This window comes from Pogona vitticeps, chromosome 5 (assembly GCF_051106095.1).
Source record: "Pogona vitticeps strain Pit_001003342236 chromosome 5, PviZW2.1, whole genome shotgun sequence".
Lineage (NCBI taxonomy): Eukaryota > Metazoa > Chordata > Lepidosauria > Squamata > Agamidae > Pogona > Pogona vitticeps.
This window is the reverse complement of record NC_135787.1, coordinates 10,172,381-10,196,633: the sequence shown is the minus strand read 5'-3', so window position 1 is coordinate 10,196,633 and position 24,253 is coordinate 10,172,381. Positions and strand designations below refer to the sequence as shown.

The window sequence follows — 24,253 nt, the reverse complement described above, 5'->3', positions numbered from 1 at the left end:
GCTTCACGAATACTTTTCAGTCATATTCCCTTTTACCTATTAATCTAGTTACATCACGTTGATACCTTTGTTAGCCTACTTTTTTAAAAAAAAGTCTTTAAAAATGTTAAAAACTAAGATCTGAAAAAATGAACCTTTGGACTTTATTTCTGCAACAGCGGAGGATCTAAATTCCCCCTCGGTTCTTGGTTTTCAGTCAGAAAGACCGAGTCTGTTTCTTCCCACAATTTAACATTCAGCAGTAGGTCACCTGAGAGATCCATATTTGAACACCTCCTGTTTTATATCCCTTCATCACACGTCAGACAGAATGAGGACAGGAAGACTTTAAAGGTATGGTCTGGTTTTCCATTTTTGCCCGTTCCTTAACTCTATCCCTCTTCCCCCCACTTTCAAAATACTTAATACGCTGTCTTGTGCCTGTTGGATGGATTTTATGTGCCAACCTAGCCATCTGAAAGCATGTAAAAAGGCAAGTAAATAAATAAGTACCACCATGGTGGGAAGGTAACAGCGTTCGGTGTCTAGTCGCGCTGGCCACGCGACCATGGAAACTGTCTATGGACAAACGCTGGCTCTATGGCTTGGAAACGGGGATGAGCACTGCCCCCTAGAGTCAGACACGACTGGACTAAATGTCAAGGGGAACCTTTACCTTTACTAATAAAGAGTGTGACCACATGGATTGCAATTTGAACCACTTTCCCAGCAATTCCACAATGTACAGGAAAATGTGCTCCAGCCCAATCCCATTGTATGCCCGGTAGAATTCTATACCGACTTTCGGTACAAATGATAGAACATCTCCTTATGGGGGCTGGGTTAGATTGATTTCCCAGCAGACGGGAAAGTCACTTTAAAGGAGACTGCACCCGTTAAAGCGACCCTTTTCCAGTGCAATCAGGCACAACATGCTTTTGCAGCATCTGATCACACCCAAAGAGACCATCCTGATATAGCATTTGAACCCTGGATGTTGTTAAGGGTCAGCACAGCTCCCTCTGCCTTCTACACTATACCCTTTCACAGAAACAAAGTATACCACACGTTTGAATGGGTATGGGGCTTTCGCCTCATGACAACTTTCTGGCACTAATGTTGCTGAGGGTCAAGAAGCCTCCAAAATCCTTACCTGCATCCTCACTGACAGTAAAAGTAGCCATTCCGAGGGACACGGTTGAGGCATCATTTGGCCCACTGATCATAACCTTGGCAGAGGCAATGCTCCCAATGCGTGCATTCTCTGAGGTGTCGGTGAGCGCAATCTCAAATTCTTCCTCTTCTTCGTACTCGCTGTCATCAATCAGCTGGACGTCACAGGTGGTCATTGTGACGCCGGGCCCCAGCACGACACGGTTCTCACTGGACATCCCTCTGGACTTAAAGTCCGAACCAGATTCAAGGGTGTGGGCACTGCTGCCTTTTGCAGTTTTGGGCACCGTGTAGCAAATGGCAGATACGATGCTGCTAGAATCTCCTGTAAGGGAACACGTAGCAGAGAGATACAAAGATTTCTTCCCAGAATAAGCATTATGCTCATTGCAAAAATCCCTCTCGCACAGGGCTTCCCAACCTTGAATTCCCCAGACGTTCTTGGGACTATAATTCTCAGAAATCCTGGCTAACACACCTAGCGGTGAAGGCTTTGGGGAGTTTTACTCCAAGAACATCTGGGGACCCAAGTTTGGAGACCACTGTTTTAGCAGCCATTCTCTCCCCAGGGAGCCCTGGAAAATAGGAAGGAGGGCGCAGACTGGAAACAATTTTCCACACAACCACCTTATATGGTTCCTTCTGCAACTTCTACCATCCTGATTCAGCCTATATTTCTTTCATATTGTCCTTATGAGTGGGAGGGGGGGGAGTTGAGAATGGCTGATCCAGAGCATATCCATACTACACTATTGGATCTATCTCATTCCACTTCAACCACCATGGCCGCACCCACCAGAACCCTGGGATTTGAAGGTACTGATTTATTTGTAATAGTTCAGGTATGCGCACTGGCATTGCCCAAAAAGGATTCCAAATAAAAGAATTCTCATGGGTGGAAATTCTGCCGGCCAGATAGATACCGCATTTTTCGCACTATAAGACGCACTTTTCCCCACAAAACAGGGGGATGGAAAATCTGTGCGTCTTATGGAGCAAAGAAAACTGATTATTTTTTCCTGTTTTCTTCTCCTAAAAATTTGGTGCGTCTTATGGAGAGTTGCGTCTTATGGAGCGAAAAATACGGTACCTAAATTGTGCGCACCTGGAGAAAGTCTGGGCTAGAAGGCCTCCCAGGTAAGGATGTGCCTCCCTTGAGCCTAGCTTCATTTTCAAACAGCAAACTAGGCACAAACTGGTCCGAAGCCCAACCTTCCTCCAATCCAAATTGATCGCTCTGGCTCAATAAGATTGCCACGGGGGACAAAAGCAAAATGCTGTCTTCTGCTTCCTTCGTCAGCTGCAGGGTAAACCCACCTTTCCTTTCAATGGGGGCAGAGAGAACGCCGGCACTCTCGCTGACGTGATAGACTTTCTTGTCAAACTGCAGGGTTGCCTCGTCTTCCTCATCATGGATGAAGACTTTGGCTATGGCGATGCTCCCCAACAAAGCATAGGCAGGCATGCTCAGCTCCATGGTGAAACTCTCGGTGTTCTCAAAAATGTGGTCATCATTTATGACAATGGTGCAGAATTTAGTGTCCTCCCGTTCATCAAACTGGACCTGTGAGATAGTGGGATGAGGCCCTGGTGAGATTCTGGATTGGCCCTGAGCTTCTAATAAGCCTTGAGATCAGACACTATTCCCAAAGCAGGTCTTCAGATCTGGACATTAAGACAGAAAGGATTTCAGAATGGAGAACTCCCCTTGGCTGATCCAATCCTGACCCCGAGCAAAGAAAGCTACAAACTGAGCTGTCAGCCTTCATTCAGTTTATGAGATCCTCTGTTGCATGATAGGAAGAGGGCCCTCACCTGGTTTGGTGACACAGCTATTCAACTGCTATTCCCTTAGAAGCCAGTGTGGTTTGGCAGTTAGAAAAATGAAGTGGGTGGGAGCATGTTCTTGTCCTCACTGAGCTAAGAAATTGGCCAGTCTCTCTCTGAACCTGATGAACCTCACAGGGGTATTGTGAGGACAAAGTGAGGAAAGAGAGAGAGTCACATATGGTTGTTGTGGGTTTTTTGGGCTTTTTGCCTGTGTTCTGAAGGTTGTTATTCCTAACATTTCGCCAGTTTCTGTGGCCGGCATCTTCAGAGGACAGCACTCTGTGCTCTGGTGCAGTTTGTTAGGGAGTTGAGTATATATAGCTGTAAGATCAGCTTTTGTCCTTTTCAGGAGATGGGTGATTACGGTGATCAGTGTGTTTTTGTTGTGGGTGTATTGTTGTGATAAGGAGGAGAGATTATCTGTGACTGTGATTGATGGGTGTCATTAGCTGGTCTTTTGTGTGTAGTGGTCACCGGTCCTTGTGGCCGGGTAGAGTTCATTGACCTTTTTGCACGCTGTATTTTTCAATGCCGGGAGCCAAGTTTTGTTGAGTTTCAAACTTTTCTCTTTTTTGTTGATGTTCTGCTGAACGTTTAGGTGAAACGTTAGGAAGAACAACCTTCAGAACATGGCCAAAGAGCCCGAAAAATCCACAACAACCATTAGATCCCGGCTGTGAAAGCCTTTGCAAATACAGAGTCACATATGCTGCTTTTGGGAAGAAAGGGGAGATATAAATGGAATCGGTCATTAGCCTAAAACAATGCCTTTCTGGAGGTATTATTTCTTGCACCCACCTGGCCCGCATACTCCACATAGTCCTGTTCTCCTGGCCGCAGACTTGAGCTGGATGTGGCCGTTCCCTGCTCAGTACGACAGAGAACAATAGCATATTGTTTGAGATTACCCGTTCTCTTTACTGTGACGCTGATGGAACCAGCCTTTTCACTCACGTTGTAGCTGGAAATAGGGAATAAGAGAAAGAGGACTAGACCTTTTGCCTTGAAAAAGTGCAGTCCAGATAGAGAAGAATTGTTTTTTCAAATTATGCTTCTGGAATTCATGTGGGTTAGGAGTATTTGGGGCGTATGGGTCCCCAAAAAAGTAACTCTCTGCAAGCCTGCACAGTTTGCAAAGGCTTCTCCCTTAAGTTGGCTTATATGTATTTGAAATTTACAAGGGACTTTAAAAAAATTATTTGATGTCCTGGCAATGCAAGGCATTTACAGTATCTCCAGTCTTCTGGACAATAGGAGGAATAACAGCCAGAAAGGAGCAAAGACTTCCCTTTTTTAATAATTCCTGAAACAGCTTTCAAACAGATTTTAAAACGGTCTTTAAAAATCCCCAACAATCTGGCCTCAGAGTGTTTGTGAACATTCCATAGCACCACAACAGCAAAAGTCCAGACAACAACAGAAAAAATGTCACAGATCACGGGGAGCTGTCACCTTTAGCATGCTGATTAGTAATATAATTCTGTGCCATCAAATTGATTTCAACTTATGGTACCCTTTCTAAGGTTTTCTAGATAGAGGGTACACAGAAGTGATTTACTATCCCATTTTTCTGGGGGTGCCTTGGGACTGTGCAGCTTGCCCAAGACTACACAGGCTGGCTCTTCTCCCAGAAAAGCACAGTGGGGGGATCAGACTCCCAAACTCTGTATCTCACTGAGCTACCCAGTTAGCTATAAGATGCTGAAGTGCAATATAATTAATGTATGTTGCTCTGGCGGAAAGCCAGTGTTGAGTCAGGCTGCTTACCTGGTGTGCTGAAAGCTGATGACAGACCACTGGATATGGAAGGTATTGTTAGTGACCATACTGGGTTTGCTGTCCTTGACCAGAAACTGAAAACTATCTTCTGTTTCTTGAGTTCTCTCCTCATGCAAAACATACTGGATTAATCCCAAATTGACGTCCTCTGTTAGGAAGAGACTATTCAGTAAAATCATCCAAGAATGAAGTAAAAAAATATTGCATATCTATAAATATGGATTCCCTACTGAACTAGTTTCTGGACATGGCTTGCAAGTAAAGCAAAATCTTAGAACAGGAATCAGCAACTGTAGAACTAGACATCAATTTTCCTCCCCTTCGATCCATGAGGCTGCATCCTCACTGCCAAAATCAGAAACAGACGCAGATTCTCAATTCCTTTCCTCATTGCTGCCTTAAAAAAAAACAAGGTGCATGGGGTTGTGCACCTTGATGTAAAGGAGAATCACGCTTCCCAGAGTGTGTGCCTTTGTATTTTTAACAACAAAATATTCTGAAGTGAGGAAGGCTTCAGGGTCTGCAAAAACAGATAGCAGGTCTACATGGAGTTCACAGATTGATGATGATCAGTAGGTAAGAAAAATCCAGGAAATAAGAAACAACCCAACCAAAGATGTTTGGTGTTTTCTTCTGTCAAGCTAGAATGACAAAGGACACAAATGCAGTCACCCAAAGAAAACAGGATGGCTATCTAGCTCTTCACACAGAACATAATGAAAATTTTGGGATTTGTTTGTAATGAGCATGGGGGCAGCTGCCAACAAGGATGGCTTTAAAGATGGAGAACAGATGCATTCAAGGAAGACAAAGCCACTAATGTGTTTTGGTCATCATGATCATTGTGTGCTGGTCCAGGTAGCTTGCCACAGAATACCAACTGCTGGTGATCAATAGCACAGAGGTCTGTAGAACTTTCCCATGTGTTGTGGGGTGGACTTCCCATGGGGCTATGCATTCAGAGCCATTGTGGGCAACAAGACAGGGAACTTAGATAGGTCTTCACACTGATCCAGTACTAAGTAATACAATAAGAATGTAAAAACCCAACATTGGGTTATGAAACTCGATCCCACAAATCTTGGAATTAATTCATTAAAAATTATTACCCTTTGTAAACTGTGTTGGGCCTTTAAAGTCGGTGTGGTGTTACCAATTGTATAAATTCACATTTCTGTAACGTTCATTGCATTTGCAATACTTATATAAAGCATATATCCCCCCACCGAACCCAGACAGCAGTAACCCTTCATTGTGCCATATGGAAGGACTATCATGCCAAGAAAGATTGTGTGAGACCTGCCTGCATGTACACATTCATAAAGGGTGAATTAACGTCTCAGACTTGCTTACCGACCTTGTGTAAAGGTTGTCACAGGTATTCCTGGTTGCACCTTTTTCTCCACATAGCCATGTTCTGGTCCCGTTGTCACCTCATAGACAAGGTGTTTGTCATCTGTGTCAGGATCCATCGCCAACAGCTCCTTCTTAGTGATCAGATTTTTTGGCTGAATAGAAGACGCAAAACTGTGATGAAGCTCTCAGGAAGATATTAACAAGTGTTTTCGACCCGGAGTTTGAGAGCGTTAAAGATGTAGTGTGGCCGATCAGCCTTTATACAAAAATATAGGAACAGAACTCTCATCATCACCAATCAGCCTGGCCAATTGGGATGATGGCTGTGGATGTCAGCACTTAGGTAAAGGTTCCCCTTTCTATCTTAGTCTAGGTGCAATGTTTTAAAATTATATTGTTTCTTTTATTGTAAGCCGCCTAGAGTGGGCTAATATGTCCAGATAGGCGGGATAGAAATAAAATAAATAAATAAATAAATAAATAAATAAATAAATAAATAAATAAATAAATAAATAAATAAATAAATAAATAAATAAATAAATAAATTTACATTTAGTCCAGTCGTGTCTGACTCTAGGGTGCGGTGCTCATCCCCATCTCCAAGCCATAGAGCCAGCGTTTGTTCGTACAGTTTCCGTGGTCACATGGCCAGTGCGACTAGACACGGAACGCCGTTACCTTCCCACCATGGTGGTCCCTATTTATCTACTCGCATTTACATGCTTTTGAACTGCTAGGTTGGCAGGAGCTGGGGCTAGCGATAGGAGCTCACTCTGTTGAGTGGATTCGATCTTACAATGGCTGGTCTTCCAACCTTGCAGCACAGAGGCTTCTGCAGTTTAACCCGCAGCGCCACCACATCCCCATATGTCAGCACATACATTCCTGTAAATCTGCAGGGCACTGAGCTGGCAAAGGCTGTCCTGCCATATTCTGATCACTAAAAGATATTTCTTCTGGTTACACTTGCAGGCCTGCATTTTCGTCCATTGATAATTTCTACCACCAAGCTCTGAGAGATATATTTCACAAAATGCTTAAAACTGAAGAAGAATAGAAGGACCAGCTTTGGAAATAGAGGGAGCAAATGCTAGTCGTTAAAAAAAATAGGGCTCTGGTTCTGGTTTGTTCACTTGTGATTTATTTACCTATTTATCTAAATACTCTTGAGAGGCCTTCAAGCTCTTCAGCCCCTCTGGTGCTTTCTTACTGCCTGCTCCTCATCCCACTAGCAGCAAAATTTGGGATGTGAGATGGCAGAGAGTATAGCTGGAGGCAGAGTTTGTTAAATATCCCAGAGGTTATCTGATGAAGCGGGCTGCAGACGGTTCAAAAAACGTGAATGCCAATAAAAGCTATCAGTTTTTAAGGTGTCACTGTTCCTTTTGCTGTTTCTGTTGCAAAAGTTTAGCATAGTTAAGACCCTGGAAATACGTCTATGAACTAGAGATGGGGGTATTTGTATTTTTATATGACTATACCATATTTTTCCATTTATAAGACGCCCCCACTTTTCTAACCCCAAATTAAGAAATCTAAGTGGGACTTAGCAAGTGTAGGGGGGAAGGGATCAAAGCACTGCAGGATCGCTTTGATCCCTGCTTTCCCCTCCACTTGTATTTGTTCTCTCCTCAACTTACTTCCATGTATAAGATGACCCTCAATTTTTAGTCTGAAGATTTTAGATAAAAGTATAGTCTTATACATGGAAAATATGGTACTTCCACAAGTGGAATAACAAGGGTCCGGTCCAATGGGGCCGGATTGTACACTTACCCACCACTGACACAAGCTCGACAGAGCCTTCCTATTGCGCCTTTGTCCGGTGGGATAACAAGTCTCTCTGCCAGGTCATAGAATGTCTAAGCCATTGCGGACAACAGCGCAATAGGAAGGCTCTGTCAAGCTCGCATCAGCAGTGGAAAGGTGAGTGGACCCTCATTATTTCCATCTGTGGGATGACATTTGTATACGAATATGAATATCTCCATCTCTACTATGAATGATCTATTTTTGTTGCTACAAGTTTCTTTGAAACCTAAGACATACTGTTTGTGTGCTGCTCTGCACACAAACCAGCTCTAATGCAAACCTGGCTTAATTTCTATAGCTTTCCGCTGGTGATGGAAGAATTCCTTGATTAATTGCAGCAATTAATCAATGAGCGCTTCGCACCTTAGGAATGTTAATAGCGGCAAAGTAAGACATCAGAGCTTGCTGGTCTGTGAAGCGGGGGTGGGTGGAAAGCTAAGCTATCAACAACCTGAGCCCCACAGTTTAAAATCAATGGTTTAGTTTGCCACAGCTGCTGATGTAACAAGCAACAGAGATTGTCTCCATCTATTATGCTGACCAGAAGCAGCAAGAAAAAGAAAAGAAAAAAAACCCTCATTTTATAGTTTAGAGTGTTCTAGCTCCATCCAGCCTTTTTTTTCCAATCTCTATCATATTATGAGATTTATACATCCCATGCACTGGAAAGGCTGGTGAACGACATGAGAAGCACTTGAACATTTATTGACCAGTGATACTGCAAGCAAGGAGAGACTAGAGATATAAAATTTGCAAAAATTTCCATTTCTGTCCTTTTTTTCCTGGGGGGAAATGGAAATTTTCAGAAATTCTACATCTCTAGATAGAAGACTGAAGCTTCCACACATAAATCTTCCACCTAAAACAAAGTATAGTCTCCAAATCCTCAGAATTACTAGCGTCATTCTACTTAGCACTGGTCTGGCTTCATCTTGATTATTTGTGCTGAGTTCTGGACAGCGTACTTCAAGAAGGATCCTAACAAAAGTGGAGCAAGTTCAGAGAAGGGCAACAAGGATGATCAGGGGTCTGGAAACCAAGCCCTAGGAAGAAAGACTGAAAGAACTGGGCCCTGAGAAAAGAAGACTAAAGGGAGATATGACAACACTTTTCAAATGCTTGAAAGGTAGTCATACAGAGGAGGAGGGGAAGGATCTGGCCTCAATCATCCCTGAGTGTAGGACATGAAACAATGGCCTCAAGTTACTGGAAGCTAGATTATGGTTGAATATCAGGAAAAACTTCCTAACTATTAGAGCAGTACAGCAATAGAAGCAATGATCTCGAGAGCTGGTGATTGCCCCAGCACTGGAGGGATACAAGAGAACATTGGACAACTATAGGTCTCATTTGGATTCCTGCATTGAGCAGGGAGTTGGACTCAGTGGCCTTACAAGCCCCTCCCAACTCCATTACAGTATGATTCTATGATCTTATGACTATATCACCCTGCGCGGGATGTCTATTCGAGTTCTGCTTGTCTCATCTTTGGCGGTTGGGCAAAGAGCAAGTTGCCCTTGAAAGAACTCACCTGCCTCCAGACCAAATCTGGGGGTATAGCAGGTAACAAAATATGAGCCAGATAACATGGGTGCAGCTGTAGCCTTCCAGTTATTCAAGAACTGAGAAATTAGCCAACCCATGATCTACTGGTTTCCTTCTACCATCTGCGTGTATAGAAGACAAAGATCTGTCTGAGTTAAAAACAAATTAACCTACCTTGCCATCCATAGACTCCAGCCACTGAAGGCCCAGATTTGTGATGATTCGTGGGGTTCCATCATCCACAGGAAGAATTTCTACTCTGAACCATTGGGGTATGGCAGTCACAATCTGAGGAAATAGCCAAGAAAGCACACACATAATCACCCATCTCCTGAAAAGGACAAAAGCTGATCCCACAGCCACAAATACTCAACTCCCAAACAAACTGCACCAGAGTAGAGTGCTGTCCTCTGAAGATGCCGACCACAGAGACTGGCAAAACGTCAGGAAGAACAACCTTTAGAACATAGCCAAAGAGCCCGAAAAACCCACAACAACCATTAGATCCCAGCCGTGAACGCCTTTGCAAATACAAAGCACACACTGATTTCCATACTGTTCAAGATACTATAGTAGAGTCCCAAAAATTGTGGAAATGTTATTTTTCTGCCGTGCTCCTTCCAAGAACTTCCCCCAACAGCACAGCCATTTTGAACAACAATTCCCAGAATACCTAATGGCCAGAAATTCTTGGCTCTGTCTTCCAAAAAAAGTAACCTTTACAGCCTTTGATTTATATTATCATTCATGCAGATTATTATGGATTCGGCACTTCTTTCACACTTTTAGGGTCAATCCATATCCAAAACAGCTCCTTGGAAGAAAGACCGTCCTCGGTCTGCTTATTTTACACAGAGAAAAGTGAAGTCAAATGAAACCAATCTGCCTGGTGTCACTGCATAGCTGAGATCTAAAGCTCAGTCCTTGAATCTTTAATTGTATTCTCCCAACTCTGTGAAGCCACCAGTTCTTATTCATTATTTACAGGCTGAGGAAGCTGAGAAAGAACATTTTGCCCAGCACTAAGTCCTGCCGAGGGAGGGTTTTTTTAAAATAAGCATTTATAACAGTGTTACTCCGTTTGCTATCTGAACCAGTCCAATCCAGAGGAGTCATATCATACATTCTTAGAGCATGCAAAGGTCAGCTTGGGCTGATATTAGAGATGGGGATGTTTGTATATGAATATCCAAGTATAGCTGGACCTAATGAGGGTCTGGCCTCTGGGACCGGACTGTCCACTCATGTGTCCTGCTGCAACCCTGGTCCCGCTCATCCTTCCAATGGTGCCTGGAGCTCCACCTTCTTTCTGTTCAGCTAGCTACGCCAGGCAGGGGGTGGGAGGATAAATCTCCCCACACGGCTGCTGAGTGGCCAGCTGAGCAGGAAGAGAGAGGAGTTCTGGGCACCACTGGAAAGATGAGCAGGACCAGGACCATGGCAAGATGCATGAGTGAACGCTCTGGTTTGGGGGGGCTGGACCCTCGTTAGGTCTAGCTGTGCAGGGATGGTCACATTTGTATATGAATACAAGTATCTCCATCTCTACCTGAGATCTGTGGTGCTAGAGGAGATTCTTGAGAGTCCCTTGGACTGCAAGGAGAACAAATCTATTCATTCTGAAGGAAATCAACCCTGAGTGGAAGGCCAGATTGAGAAGCTGAGGCTCCAATACTTTGGCCATCTCCTGAGAAGACTCCCTGGAAAAGACCCTGGTGCTGAGAAAGTGTGAAGGCAAGAGGAAAAGGGGACAACAGATGGTTGAGATGGTTGGAGAGTGTCATCGAAGCAACCAACGTGAATTTGACACAACTCCGGGAGGCAGTGGAAGACAGGAGGGCTTGGCGTGCTCTGGTCCATGGGGTCATGAAGAGTCAGACATGACTTAACGACTAAACAGCAACAAAGCTGAGATCTATAAATGGTATGGCTTCCCAACTCACCTCTTTACCATCCTCCTCTACAACAAAGAAGGGATTTGTTCCATCAGACACAGTGAAGGTAAAGCGGTCCTCCAGCGAGTTGCTTCCATCGTGGCTGTAACTGATCTGATTTTGGTAGACATCCTCCATTGTGAAGGCATGGGTCTGGCGATAGCGGTGCCCATCATGACCACGTTCAATCAGGCCATGGCGTGGAGGCTGCACAACTGTGAAGGTAATAGACTTGGCCTATAATCGAGAGAAAACGTGTGAAGAGGACATAAGAAATCAGGACAGAATGAGATGCCTCGAAATCTTTTTTAAAAAATAACTTCCCTAAGCAATGGACCTCCTTAAAAACCTGGGATTTCCTGTAGCTGCTTAAATGGATGTCACACAGAAGTAGATGATATAGCAAGCAGTATTAGAAATGGATCTACTTTAAGAGGGGAAGATGCCTGTTTATGCTAATGTGGACACCCCTTACTCTGTACCTTGCAAACTGGGTTCCCTGATTCTGTAACGGGTCGTCAGATGGAGTAAGCAGTCTTGCACATCATAGGCTTCCCTCAGACAAACAGCTCTGAAGGAACTGCATTTTAACAACAGGAAATACACATTTTCTTTAATAGATAATTTGAGCCTACATGTATGACCTGAGAGTTACTTCTCTCACAAGGGAAGAACTGGTCTCTGCCTCTCTGTGGTCCTTGACTTTCCTTTGCCAGCCACAAGTACACAGATTTGTGATTCTAGTTCAAAAACACAAATCTGCACACCTGCTGGGGCACGGCAGGTTTCACTCCTCTTTGGTCTTCCATCTGTTCACCATCGTAGCACGAGGAGAGGGACAACCTGTGACCCTCTTAAAGCGATCAATTCACACTACAGTGGTGCCTCGCTTTATGATTGCCCGCATTATGACAAAACCGCATTACGACAATCTTTTGCGATCGCAATTGCGGTTGCAAAACGATGTTTTGAATGGGGTTTTTTCACTTTGCGATGATCGGTTCCCTGCTTTGGGAACCGATTCTTCACAAAATGACGATTTTCCTCCAGCTGATCGGCGGTTTCAAAATGGCCGCCAGGTAAATAAAATGACTCCCTGCTGTTTTCTGGGACGGATTCCTCACTGCACAGGAACTGAAAATGGCCGCCCTATGGGGGATCTTCGCTGGATGGTGAGTTTCCAGCCCACTGGAATGCATTAAACGGGTTTTAATGCGTTTCAATGGGCTTTTTATTTTCGCATTACGACGTTTTCGTTCTACAGTGATTTCGCTGGTGAGGCACCACTGCACTTTCAGCTCTTGCCCTGCACATTGTCAACAGGAACAACAGAACATCTCTGCCTTCAACAGAAAAGAACAAACCCCGGTCCACATCTATAACACTTTACAAAGACAAAAAAAGAGACACATTTGTTTTATTTACCTCTGTGTCCATGTCTCTGGCCTTCAGCTCAAACTCTGTGATGGTCTTCCTCATCCCTTCCTGGACCACCATCCCAGCGCTTTGCACGACCGGTAAAGAGTCATCTACTGGGTTAATGGTGATGTCAAAATTCTGACTCACCTGTTGTAGGAAACAAACAAACAAAAAGTCTTTTGATGGACTAGCTTTGCTGAAGCATTTTTCAAGAGCAAAAGAAAACCGTTCTCACCTCGTTTGTCCCATCAGAGAGAGAGAACGTGAACCTGTCAGAATGCTTCTCGGCCTCGCTGGTATGGATGTAATGTATGTTGCGAGAGATCAGGTCTGCCTGTGTGAAGGAGCTTATCCTTCTGCCTAGTGTGGAAAAAATAAGTGCAGAGGACTTCAAAGAGCAGCAAGTAGACAGAGATAACAACTAGAAAAACTTTCAAAACAAGAAAGAAGGTCAGGTTTGTCAGGACTGGATGGGACTAGGACGGGATACCAAAACCCAGCGGAATCAAATCGAGTTTTAAAAGTTAGTTTATGATGTTAGTTTATAAAGTTAGTTTATAAAGCTGCCTAGAGTGGTCTTGTAGACCAGATGGTCGGGGTATAAATCAAATAAATAAATAAAATAAATGTTTACTTGCTTTTCATTATTCAACTGTATTTTAATTAGCATACAGTTTGTTTTTCCAACCTTTACCTTATCATGTTTTAACTGTATTCTTTTTACTTTGGTGAGCTGCCTCGGGTCCGCTTATTGGGAGAAAAGTGGCCAATAGGGAAAACAAACAAACACAAAACGTTTGCACAAAACCCGAAGTCAATTAGTGGCTGATGTTTGCCCCCAGCCATTAACTGACTTAGGATCTTGTGCAAACCTTTGCACAAACTTTTGCCGGCTGAGACACAAAGAGAAGCTACTGTTTGGTTGCCTTATCGATGTGTGGCACTTCCCCCAGCAGGTGCACGTTTTTTGTGAGAGCCTCCAATTTGCTGTGGTGCTCTGCATTTGAGAGACAGAATGAGGCAGGACAAGTGACAAGAAGTCACAAGCTGGTGCTTTGCTCCTTGTCCTGCTCCAAACGGCATGAACTCACTTAGTCCTTTCTCTCCCTATCCCATCCGCTCCCTTTGCGCCTCTCTTTTTTTGGCATGCAAACAGTGCAGAAACATATCATACGTATAAACCCATCTGCACTGCGCCAGGGAACTGTGGGACCAATGGTAAGTGGGGTAGAGATGAGCACACACAGATGGCAAAAACACCTCACCCAGAGAAGTGAAATACAGTGGTGCCCCGCATAGCGACGATAATCCGTGCAGCAAAAATCGTCGCTATACGGATTTGTCGCTATGCGGATTTAAAAAGCCCATAGGAATGCATTGAAACCCCTTCAATGCATTCCTATGGGCTTAAAACTTATCTTTTAATCAAAAATCCTCCATACGGTGGCCATTTTGGGCGCCCGGTAAGCGAGGAATCCGTCCCTGTTTTACCCGGCAGCCATTTTGGAATCGCCAATCAGCTGGGGGAAAACATTGTTATGCGATAATTGGTAAGCGAAACAGCTTACTGATCATCGCAAAGCGATTTCCCCCCATTGAAAACATTGCTATGCGATCGCAAAAGCGATTGCAAAACATCATCGCTATGCGGATTCATCGTTAAATGGGGCACCCGTTATGCGAGGCACCACTGTATTCTCATCTAGTGTCTCCCACCCTCAAATTTATCTTAGTGGGGAAACGTGCAGTGACATCATGTGCTTCATCAACCCCTAGACATCAGTGCAATCAGAATCCTTGTCTTTATTTTGCCCCACCCCATCTGGAAAAAAAAGCAACCGTTTGCAAACCTAGTGATGCAGTGTGCTCCAAATGTCCCAGCTGAGGCTGCTTGGTGATCCTGTACAGGAGATCACTGGGCTCGTTGTCCTGATCCGTGGCCGACAACTCAAGGGTGGTGATCTTCTTAACTGAGTTTTCATCCAGGGTCAGTCCGGTGTTGACAATGACAGACGGAGGCAACTGGTCCTCTGAAAGCATTGGGAAATGAAAAAAAAGTAGAAGATAAGCAGCTTCCACTCTTCTCTGTCTCCCCAATGCTGATTTAATCTCTCTGGTACACAGACGTTCTAAACTGGGTTCCCCGCCAAAGAAAATATGAGCCTTTGATTGAAATCCGGTTGCAGGCTCATTGATTAAGTGGACGTTTGGTGTGTTCAACTCCTCCGTACGTTCACTTGGTTTAAATGGGTCCACTTTAGTTTGACGTACTACACTAAAGTAAGTTCCAACTAGAGCAGACCCACTTGAACCAACAGAACGTGAGGAGGAGTTGACTCACCAAAGTCCCTCAGATTCATATGGAACTACTCTAGTGTGACTCATGACATCCAGCAACAGGATTTCAGCCATCGACTCATACACTCTTGATTGCACCTCACCAAAGTTGCAAGCATGGTTCCTGGCAATAACAAGCAGACCCTTCAAAGTAAGTGCCACAAAATGTGGAACATTCTGCCCCATGAAGACTGGGCAGGCCCCTCTTCGGAGACCGTTTGTTGTTTGGAAAAAAAAACATATCCTATTTAAGCAAGTTTTTGCCAGTGAAGTTTTTGCTTTAAGGTTCTTCCATCCATAATCTCTACCTGAGCATTTTTACTGTATTTCTTCAACAGAATTAATGTTGTTTATAGTCTATTATGGTTCTGAATTGCTGGTGGTGAAGACAGGACATGTAAAGTGTCCTCGAACATCAGATCAGTAACACCAAAACTTTTATTAGTGTACCATAGCCTCTGCTTGGCCCTTGCCATGGTGCACAAGACCATTCCCACTTCTGCTTGTTTTATATTCTTTTGCTCAGGCTTCTTACGTATTTTTTTGTCTATAATCAATGAAGTCAAATCAACTTCCCTGCCAAAACCAGAATGGGCTGTATCAAGAACTGAGACTTTACCTATTATGCTGATCGGAAATGTCTGCTCCTCTATTTTATTCCCTTCCACATCTGCCACATCAAAGATGAAGGCAACTGTCCCGCCACGCTCCCTTTTTCCATGGCTGTACTCCACCATCCCTGTAGGGGGGAAAAACAGAAGAGAAGAAAAGGGAATAATGAGTTAAGATTGTGGGACAAACTAGATGGTGTGCTTGTAATGTTTTTAGAACAAGTGCTCCCTTAAGTGATGAGAGATTATCTGTTTGCTTTATCACATTATATTCACCACTGTTGCATATGGCAGTTAGCATGCTTTTTTCTGTGGATGGTAAACACAGGCCTAATTTGCATATCGGACTACTAAAGCACACGTCAATGAGAAAACCTCATGATGCAGGATATACTTCTTCCCCTTACTGTTGAGTGACCAAGTTTTCATGGAGATGGAACTACCCCATGTTTGTATTGTAGCATTTTGATGGCAAGCATAGGCCTTCCTGGTGACTCAACACTGCTCCACAGAAAAATCTTTGTCAGACAGAAAACAAATTTGTCATTGAGAATGCTAAGATGACAGTGTGGGTGAGGAATCTCTATAGCTCTCCAGATCTTGCCAGACAACCAATCCTATTGGTCATGCTGTGTGAGACTGATGGGAATTCTTGGCCATACTTTTGAAGGGGCAAAGGTTTCCTTCCGAGTTTTGTACTGAAGCAGGTTCTCTAGAGCAGTGGTTCCCAAACTTGGCTAACCCAGGTGTTCTTGGACTACAACTCCCAGAAACCCCGGCCAGCACAGCTGCTGGTGAAGGCTTCTGGGAACTGCAGTCTAAGATCACCTGGGTTACCCAAGGTTGGGAACCACTGATCTAGAAGACGCTGCTCTCCACCTCCCCTCATCTGAATGGTAAGGAATGATAAAAGTTGTAGACCAGTAACATCTGAAGGGCCATAATCACCTGAACTAGAACATTGATCTGAGAATGTGACAAGCAGCTGTACACCCATGCACCACACAACCCAACTCCAGAAATGACATTGTCCCACCTTTGTTTATATCCGCCTGTGTGAAACTTTTGACTGGTCCCTTGGCAGAGATTGGAAGCAAAGAATCCGTTTTATGCAGACGCAGGAGGCCAACGCTGGGATCCTGTTTCATAAAATATCTGAGAGTCAGGTCATCCGAGTCTACGTCTGCAGCTTTCAGGTGCTGGTCCGTAATAACTGCAAGAGAGCCTGGATAGTAAAAGAATGGAGACAGTCACCAATGCGTTCTTTCTGCTTGTTAAATTGTTTTTAAATGAGTGGGCATAGTTACAACACAGCTTCATGCATTCAAAAAAAGTGTGTGTGTGGGGGGGCAGAATACAAAATTCTGCTATTTACCTTTCCCATCAAATCGCTTCATTCAGATGATGTCATGCATCTAAAATCAATACCCTATTGAATGCACTTTCCTAATTATCTGACACCCAGAAAGTCTCAGATGATTCAGAAGTTTAGTAAAAAAAATAAGAGTTTCAGATGGCGAGCATCACTTGAATGAAGGGCTCAAGCTGGAAGAGTAAAGACTGCTAGTAATTACAGGCACTTATTAGAAGCATACAGGCTTCTACTGTACTTGAGCACATAGGATCACATTCATTTCCTTTCTATCCTTATTGTGATTTATGCTGAAATGCACAAAGCTGTCATACGGTGTCTTGGATCCTTCGGTCCTCTCGCTCTCCCTATCCTAATAATACAGTCTAGTCAAGGTTCACAATGGCTCTTCCTGTTTTGTTGTCTGAAATCTTTCCATCTGGAAAACATAGGAATTGAACCTACAACCCTTGACTTATAAGGGTTAGGGTTAGGGCCCCATGACTGAGCTATATATCTTCCCATTTTGAAACTGTTTGCTTTATCCTACAGCATTTTGTGCAATAATCAAAGGGGATTAACTGGTGCTGAACTGAACTCAAGAACTCATAGCACCTTTGCAGATGGTGTTTAAGGTCTAAATGTTTGATTTTGTTGCTCTGAACTCCTCTGTTTTGCCCATAATTTATTTTACCTTGAAGAATCAAAATTTTTCTTTCTCACTGTGAGCAAGGTATCCCGGTTATCTGCACCAGAGGTATTTTATGACTTCCTGGTCTGTATCTATGCTCCTAAGTACCTCCTTGATTATCCTCTTGATCCAAGAAAAATACTGGACAGGGCAGGCCAGAGACAAGCAATAAAGTTGGAAGACTAAACTGAGAGAGAGTCAAACTCCAGTGGAGATATAAGCTAGGTAAGTTTCAGAAATGTTTGCATATGGCATAATGGAAGTCTAAGGAACGACTGGCCCTCTGGCTGCCAACTCCTGTATCTCTCACCACTGGCTATGCAGGATAAGTCCTTGCTGTTTTTCTTGTTAACCTGAAAGAACAGAAGGGGTAATTGGCCCCGGAAAGCGACGACATAACCACATCCTTAAAAGTGGCTAAAGATGTCATTCTCTCTTGCTAAGAGACCTGAGAACTGTAGTTTTGTGACAGGTAGCTGAGAAAGGTATCTGAAGAATTCTCAGTGAGCCTTTCCAGTGGTTTTCTAGGCAGAGAATATTCAGAAGCATTCTCTTCCTCTAGGGGCACAGTGGGGAATCGAACTCCCAACCTCTAGCTCCACAGCCAGATACCTAAATACTAAGCTATCCAAGCCAGCCCTGTTATACAGTGGTGCCTCACTTGACGAGGATAATTCGTTCCATTGAAATCGCTGTACAGCGAAATCCTCATCAAGTGAAACTCAAAAGCCCATTGAAATGCATTGAAACTGGTTCAATGCGTTCCAATAGGCTAAATACTTCAGCATCCAGCGAAGATCCTCCATAGGGGTTGCCGTTTTTGATGCCTGTAAAGCGAGTAATCCGTCCTGAAAACACAGAGGGGAGCTATTCTGCACAGTGAGCAGCCATTTTAGAGCCGCTGATCAGCTGTTTCTAAATTGTCATTTTGCGAAAAATTGGTTCCCGAAGCAGGGAACTGATCGTTAAATGAAATTTCCCTATTTAAACATCGTTTTGCGATCGCAAAAGCGATCGCAAAACTTCATCGTCAAGCGGTTTCATCGTTTAACGAGGTAATCGTTAAGTGAGGCACCACTGTAGTTGCCTACAATCATTTCAAGTTTGTCATGTACATATATTTGCAGCAAGTTTGGTTAATCTGGATAATTTGGATAACGGACCTTCACACACGTATTGCACTCAATTCTTTATTTAAAGGAATGCAGATTTTAATTTTTTTTTAAAAGGACACTATTCTATGAGTGCAGCTATACTGTCAGTGGCATTACCAACTCCACAGAAAACATGTCTTGCATTTCCATTGCATACCAGCGGGAAGTTGCAGGCCCCTGTTCACGACCAATCTGGGCGGTTCCATCCTTGGCAGTGCCATGGTGAACTCAACTGCGCCCGTCCGTGTGTAGAGACCATCCGAAAGTGAAAATCTAAACTCATCTGACTGGCTTCTCAAAGTGTTTGGCGTGTAAACCATCAGTTCCTCCAGGATATCCTGATAGGTGAAGGCCGAGCCTTCTGAAACAATTTGGCCCTTCTCCAAGGGAACCAGGGGAGATGATCTCTTGCGGACAAAACCTGAGAATAACAAAAATATTATGATTTTCTTTCCACTTTCCCCCAAGTTTTTTTTTAACCACTGATGCTGATTCTTCACATAATACTTGATTCTCCCGTGGAATATATCCTAAGGCATTATCCAATAATGTTGATGGCTTTTTAGAAGGATTTACGACTCTTCACAAAGGATAGTCTTTCAATACTGGATAGACAAGGCAACAATAACTACAACAAATGGTGTTTCAAACTCTAGAGGCACCAAACCTCTGATTCGGGATGAGGAAGAAAGCTAAACATGCCCAGACAGCTCTCTCCCGTACTTAATACAAAAACATAAAGGGAAGTGAAGACTGGGATTTTAATAAAATAAATTTTCTGTACTACCTACAAGAACTTGGTGCACAGCTTGAAGGAAACAAATTATCATTGAAAGCTAGTTGTCCGCTTGATTTTTTTTTTTAGTAGTCTAATAAATAATAGAGGTATAACCTGCTCTTGCATTAGTATACTTTTTTGGAGACTGCACAGTCCTTTTCTGATTCCCCCTCCCTAAAAAAAGTCAAGAGTTTGGCAAAAGAAAAGGGGTGTGAGCTTTCATGGGTCAAAGTCCATGGAAGTTTGTAAGTTTCTTTTCCTTTTGCCAATAAGCTGAGTCAGACAAAGACGTCTTCTTCTTTGGAAAATGTCGGGGCTTTTCCATCCTGCAAATGTTGCCGAAGTGTTTGAAAACAAACAGCAATAAAAACCACTGACCAATTTCAAAAGGGGCGAGTGTTCCCAACATGGAGAACCCTATTTTGTACCTTCCAGCAGCCTGATTCACAGACAGAGGCGTATGAAGTTGCCAGTTTTATTCAACACTGGGATCCTAAGCCCCACTGCATCGCTTCACTTGTGCAATGGGAATGGAGTTGTCATCAACGGCAGACTGCTGCTGACTACAGAGCTTCTTTTTCCATTTCAGGGTGTGCACAACTTCCTCTCACTTGTGGCGCAGTGGTTAAAACGCTGTACTGCAGCTAAAACTGTGCTCACGACCTGGGGTTCAAATCCCAGGTAGCCGGCTCAAGGTTGACTCAGCCTTCCATCCTTCCGAGGTCGGTAAAATGAGTACCCAGCTTGCTGGGGGGGCAATGTGTAGCCTGTATAATTAAAATTGTAAACCGCCCGGAGAGTGCTTGTAGCGCTATGGGGCGGTATATAAATCCAATAAATAAATAAATAATAAATAAATATGTGTGAGTCCAACGCAACCCAAAGGAACTCTTTAAGCAGTAGCAATCTACCACTGCCTACAACGTGATTCCCACTGCACAGATGGAACAACAGAATAGGTTACGAGCCTGAGAGTTTGAAAAATTTGGTATTTTACTGCAAGTCACCCCAAGAAGTAGCAATAAAATCCGATTTGCCTTCTTCCATTTCTGCTCTAGTGCTCTGAATTACCTGCAGGATGAGAAGCAGGGATTTGGGACCAGACCAAATCTCTTTCTCAGAGTCGGGAAAGTTGTTTTTTGGGGGAAGATAACTTCCATGATCCCCGGGTAAATTCCAGCTGAAGGGCTATGGGAATTGTAATTTAAAAATGTAGTATTTCCATGCTATGGCCAGTCTAGTCATGCATGATGTTCCCACATCAGAGGAGAGTACCCGCAAGTGGACCTGACCAAAGAGCATCATCCTATTAATGTTCCCCAGCAAGCAGTACTGGAAGACACTCTGTCTCCGATGCTGGAGGTAATATACAGCCACCAAGAGTCATGGCGGCTTATGGCCCAGTTTCTCCATGCCACTTACCATAAGTGGGTTTCTTTGTTAATACAAAGATCAGCTGGTTGGGAGGTGTGTCCGGGTCTTTTATCCCCACGGAAAAATTTCTGATCACGGCCCCTTGGCTTGCCTGTATTTTGATGGGCTCCAGTTGGAGTTCAGGAGGTTCATCATTCAAACGCTATAATATCAGGAAAGAACAAACTTACAAGAGAAAATGCCTTGTTGCAATGGAGTGAGATATGCCATGTAGGGATCAGAGAAAGGGTGGGGGAATAACCAGAAGCTGCCTCTACTGGGTCAAAATTTGCTTGGCAAATGTAGTGAATGAACCATAACTTTAAGAGCAAGCTTTTTAAACATTAAGTACCACAAATGACACAAGACAAGCCAACTGTCTGAATGGATTTTCCTTGCTTACCTTAATAGTGATGTTGACACTGCTGGTTTCGGATTGGCTGAAGCCATCACTAACATAAAAGCTAAAAGTATCCATGGAGGGTTCAATACTTTCATGGACACTTTGAAAGTAATAGATATGGTTCTTCATCACATCTTGAAGCGAGAACGAAAGATCTGAGTTCATGGCGCTTCCAGGGCCAAATTGCCTGCCTGTGAACATAATAGGGTGTTTATGAAAGGATATTTCTCATTTAAAAAAAAAAATACCCAGACAGAGAGCAGTTGATCTATTTTTCTCATTTTTGCTTCAAAGTCAACAGCAATAAGCCCAGTGGCCTATTTTTAAAAAATCACATTACAATGAATTCGGCAGTTTAGTTACAAGTTGTGTAAAGAAGGCCTTATCAGGATTTAGAAAAATGTTTCACTAAGCCGTTCTGAGGTGTCCCTGCATTGGGACTGGCTGCAGAATGATCAAATTGGAGGCAGTGACTCTTTATGGAGGTAACATTAAGCCATGATTTCATGTGACACAAAAATGAGCCTCCCTCCCTGTCTTGCTCTTTTAACTTCCTCTAGCACTGGTCTAAGAAGCTGGTTATCCGCACTCTAAACTGTGGTGAAGCTGTAACTATAAACCCAGCTTAGGAAACTATGGCTTGAAGTGGGTTTGTTTCCAGTAACCACACTTAGGCTTAACCACAGTTTGCCTAGGTTTTGAAGACATAGCAAGCTATGGTTGAGAAAAAATGTTTTGGAAATTGACTTCACAGCAACGGGTGGAGAAATATTCATGGACATTCTGCACATGCTAAACAGTGAATTGGCATGGCATCTGAACCAGCCTAATGGAATGACTTCCCAGAACACATCACCTCAGCAAAGAGTGCCTGAAGATATGAAAGACCAGAACGGAGGATTGTGCAGCTACGCAGCCGCCGGAAGACCCACGTTCCCGCATGTGCTGTGGTTTCCACAGGCGCACCTTCTGCTACTTATTTTCATGGTATACTTGCATTGCTCTGGTGGATGGGATCTCCTAGCCTAGAAAGCGAGGGCTTGTTAATTAGCATGCATCTATACCACTATTCTTTCACAGGATTTGCATCTTACCTGTCTTGGTGTTTTCAATATACCCATATTTTGGAAGAGTCACAATTTTTATCACCAGATCTTGATGGGCAAGATCAGAATCAGGGGCTACAATGGGATGTGCCCCAAGCAGGACCTGGCCTCCTTCTTCAACCTGAAAACACAGAAGTGAAACTGAGAGTTATGCTTGGGGTTTCCTCTGGAAATCCTGTAACTTAGGTATGCTTAGAGGACAGGCTCAGGCTATTGGGTCAGTACCAATGGTTTCACTTATGCACTGCCTGGAAACATTAAATTAAAAAAAACAGAAATATGTGTTTCCAATATGTATTATCAAACCTGGCCACTAGAGGGACTATGCTATAATCCTGGATAAGCAAACCATATATATATATGGTTTGCTTATCCAGGATTTCTGGCCTCTGTGGGGGTGGGGGGTTGGAACTGATCCCCTGCAGATACCATGTTCCTGGCAAAACCAGAACGGCTTCCCTCCACTTAGATTAGCATCTCTGATCCTTTGTGATGCAGGTCACTCCAGTGTTCTGCCTTATGGAGTGCTGTAGGCAACTGACTCCATTCCTGTGCCACCATTTTGTCCAAACTGGCTGCGGCGGATGGATGCTTGCAAAAGGGGGGTCCCATGAGACTGGAACTTCCCCCTATTTATTTTAGCTGCCGCTCCATGCCTCTTCCAACAGCCACTATTCACACAATATTGTATATGGGGAGAAGGAGATGATGCTCTAAAGCAGTGGTCCCCAACCTTGGGCCTCCAGATGTTCTTGGACTACAATTCCCAGAAGCCTTCACCACCACTTCTGCTAGCCAGGATTTCTGGGAGTTGAAGTCTAAAAACAACTGGAGGCCCAAGGTTGGGGACCACTGATCTAAAGTTCTGCCCTTCATATCATCGCTTTCCTTTTTGCCAGACTGAACCGCAGGGCAGAAGGATGGAAGGCAGGTATACATTTCAAAGAATGGCTGAATTGGAGATTTAGAACACCATGTTTTAGTCATCAATTCCTACATTCTTTCTCATGCCACTGACCAAGGATTATAAGGGGAAAATCCCAAGTCCCAAAAATGTCTTCTGAGGAAATACTTCAAGGACATGAAGAAGCAGGCCGCGGCCCATGAAAGCTGAGGCGATCTGTCAGCAACACACCCCCTTCAGGACCAGATGTGGCCCCTATCAGCACCATCAATCCCCCCTCAACTTTACCTTCCCCAAAGTGGTTTTCTTTCTTTTTTTAAGTTTAAACTGCTTCGAGATTTTCTTTATCGAAATGAAAAAATGCCATGAAACCTTTCACTCACCCAGGCAACTAAATAGGCACTCTTCCTACTTTATTAAATGGGAGCTACTGACATTCTGTTCCTCTCTTGCAACCTTCAAAAATCTCAGGCTGCTTACGTACCGTGATGTGGTCGGCAAAAGCGATGATTTGAGGCTGACTCTGGGGAGGGGTGATGGTGACGGTGAACATCTGACTGTCAAGGCGGTTGTCCTCAGCATCAAACACGGTGAAGTGGAAAATGTCTGTGACCGGCTGGTGGAGGGTCTCAAATTCTGTAACGTACCTGCAGGGGAATGGAAATAGGAGCTTGAATT

At 43.8% G+C, this 24,253-nt stretch overlaps 1 protein-coding gene across 2 annotated transcripts in view; it reads right to left on the bottom strand.

Annotated features, from left to right (window-relative positions):
- The window catches only part of FRAS1 (Fraser extracellular matrix complex subunit 1), a 299,294-nt gene that overhangs the window by 38,677 nt on the left and 236,364 nt on the right, over window positions 1–24,253 (bottom strand). For both annotated transcript variants that reach the window (XM_078394487.1, XM_078394488.1), the window contains 17 exons: window positions 24,060–24,222; window positions 22,660–22,792; window positions 21,566–21,756; window positions 21,172–21,325; window positions 19,129–19,392; window positions 16,812–17,000; window positions 15,784–15,903; window positions 14,678–14,857; window positions 13,063–13,187; window positions 12,834–12,974; window positions 11,418–11,645; window positions 9,649–9,762; window positions 6,119–6,269; window positions 4,750–4,909; window positions 3,781–3,943; window positions 2,470–2,716; window positions 1,133–1,477 (listed from right to left, as the gene is read on the bottom strand). In XM_078394487.1, the coding sequence (XP_078250613.1) occupies window positions 1,133–1,477; window positions 2,470–2,716; window positions 3,781–3,943; window positions 4,750–4,909; window positions 6,119–6,269; window positions 9,649–9,762; window positions 11,418–11,645; window positions 12,834–12,974; window positions 13,063–13,187; window positions 14,678–14,857; window positions 15,784–15,903; window positions 16,812–17,000; window positions 19,129–19,392; window positions 21,172–21,325; window positions 21,566–21,756; window positions 22,660–22,792; window positions 24,060–24,222 (3,068 nt within the window). The remainder of the gene's footprint in view (window positions 1–1,132; window positions 1,478–2,469; window positions 2,717–3,780; window positions 3,944–4,749; window positions 4,910–6,118; window positions 6,270–9,648; window positions 9,763–11,417; window positions 11,646–12,833; window positions 12,975–13,062; window positions 13,188–14,677; window positions 14,858–15,783; window positions 15,904–16,811; window positions 17,001–19,128; window positions 19,393–21,171; window positions 21,326–21,565; window positions 21,757–22,659; window positions 22,793–24,059; window positions 24,223–24,253) is intronic.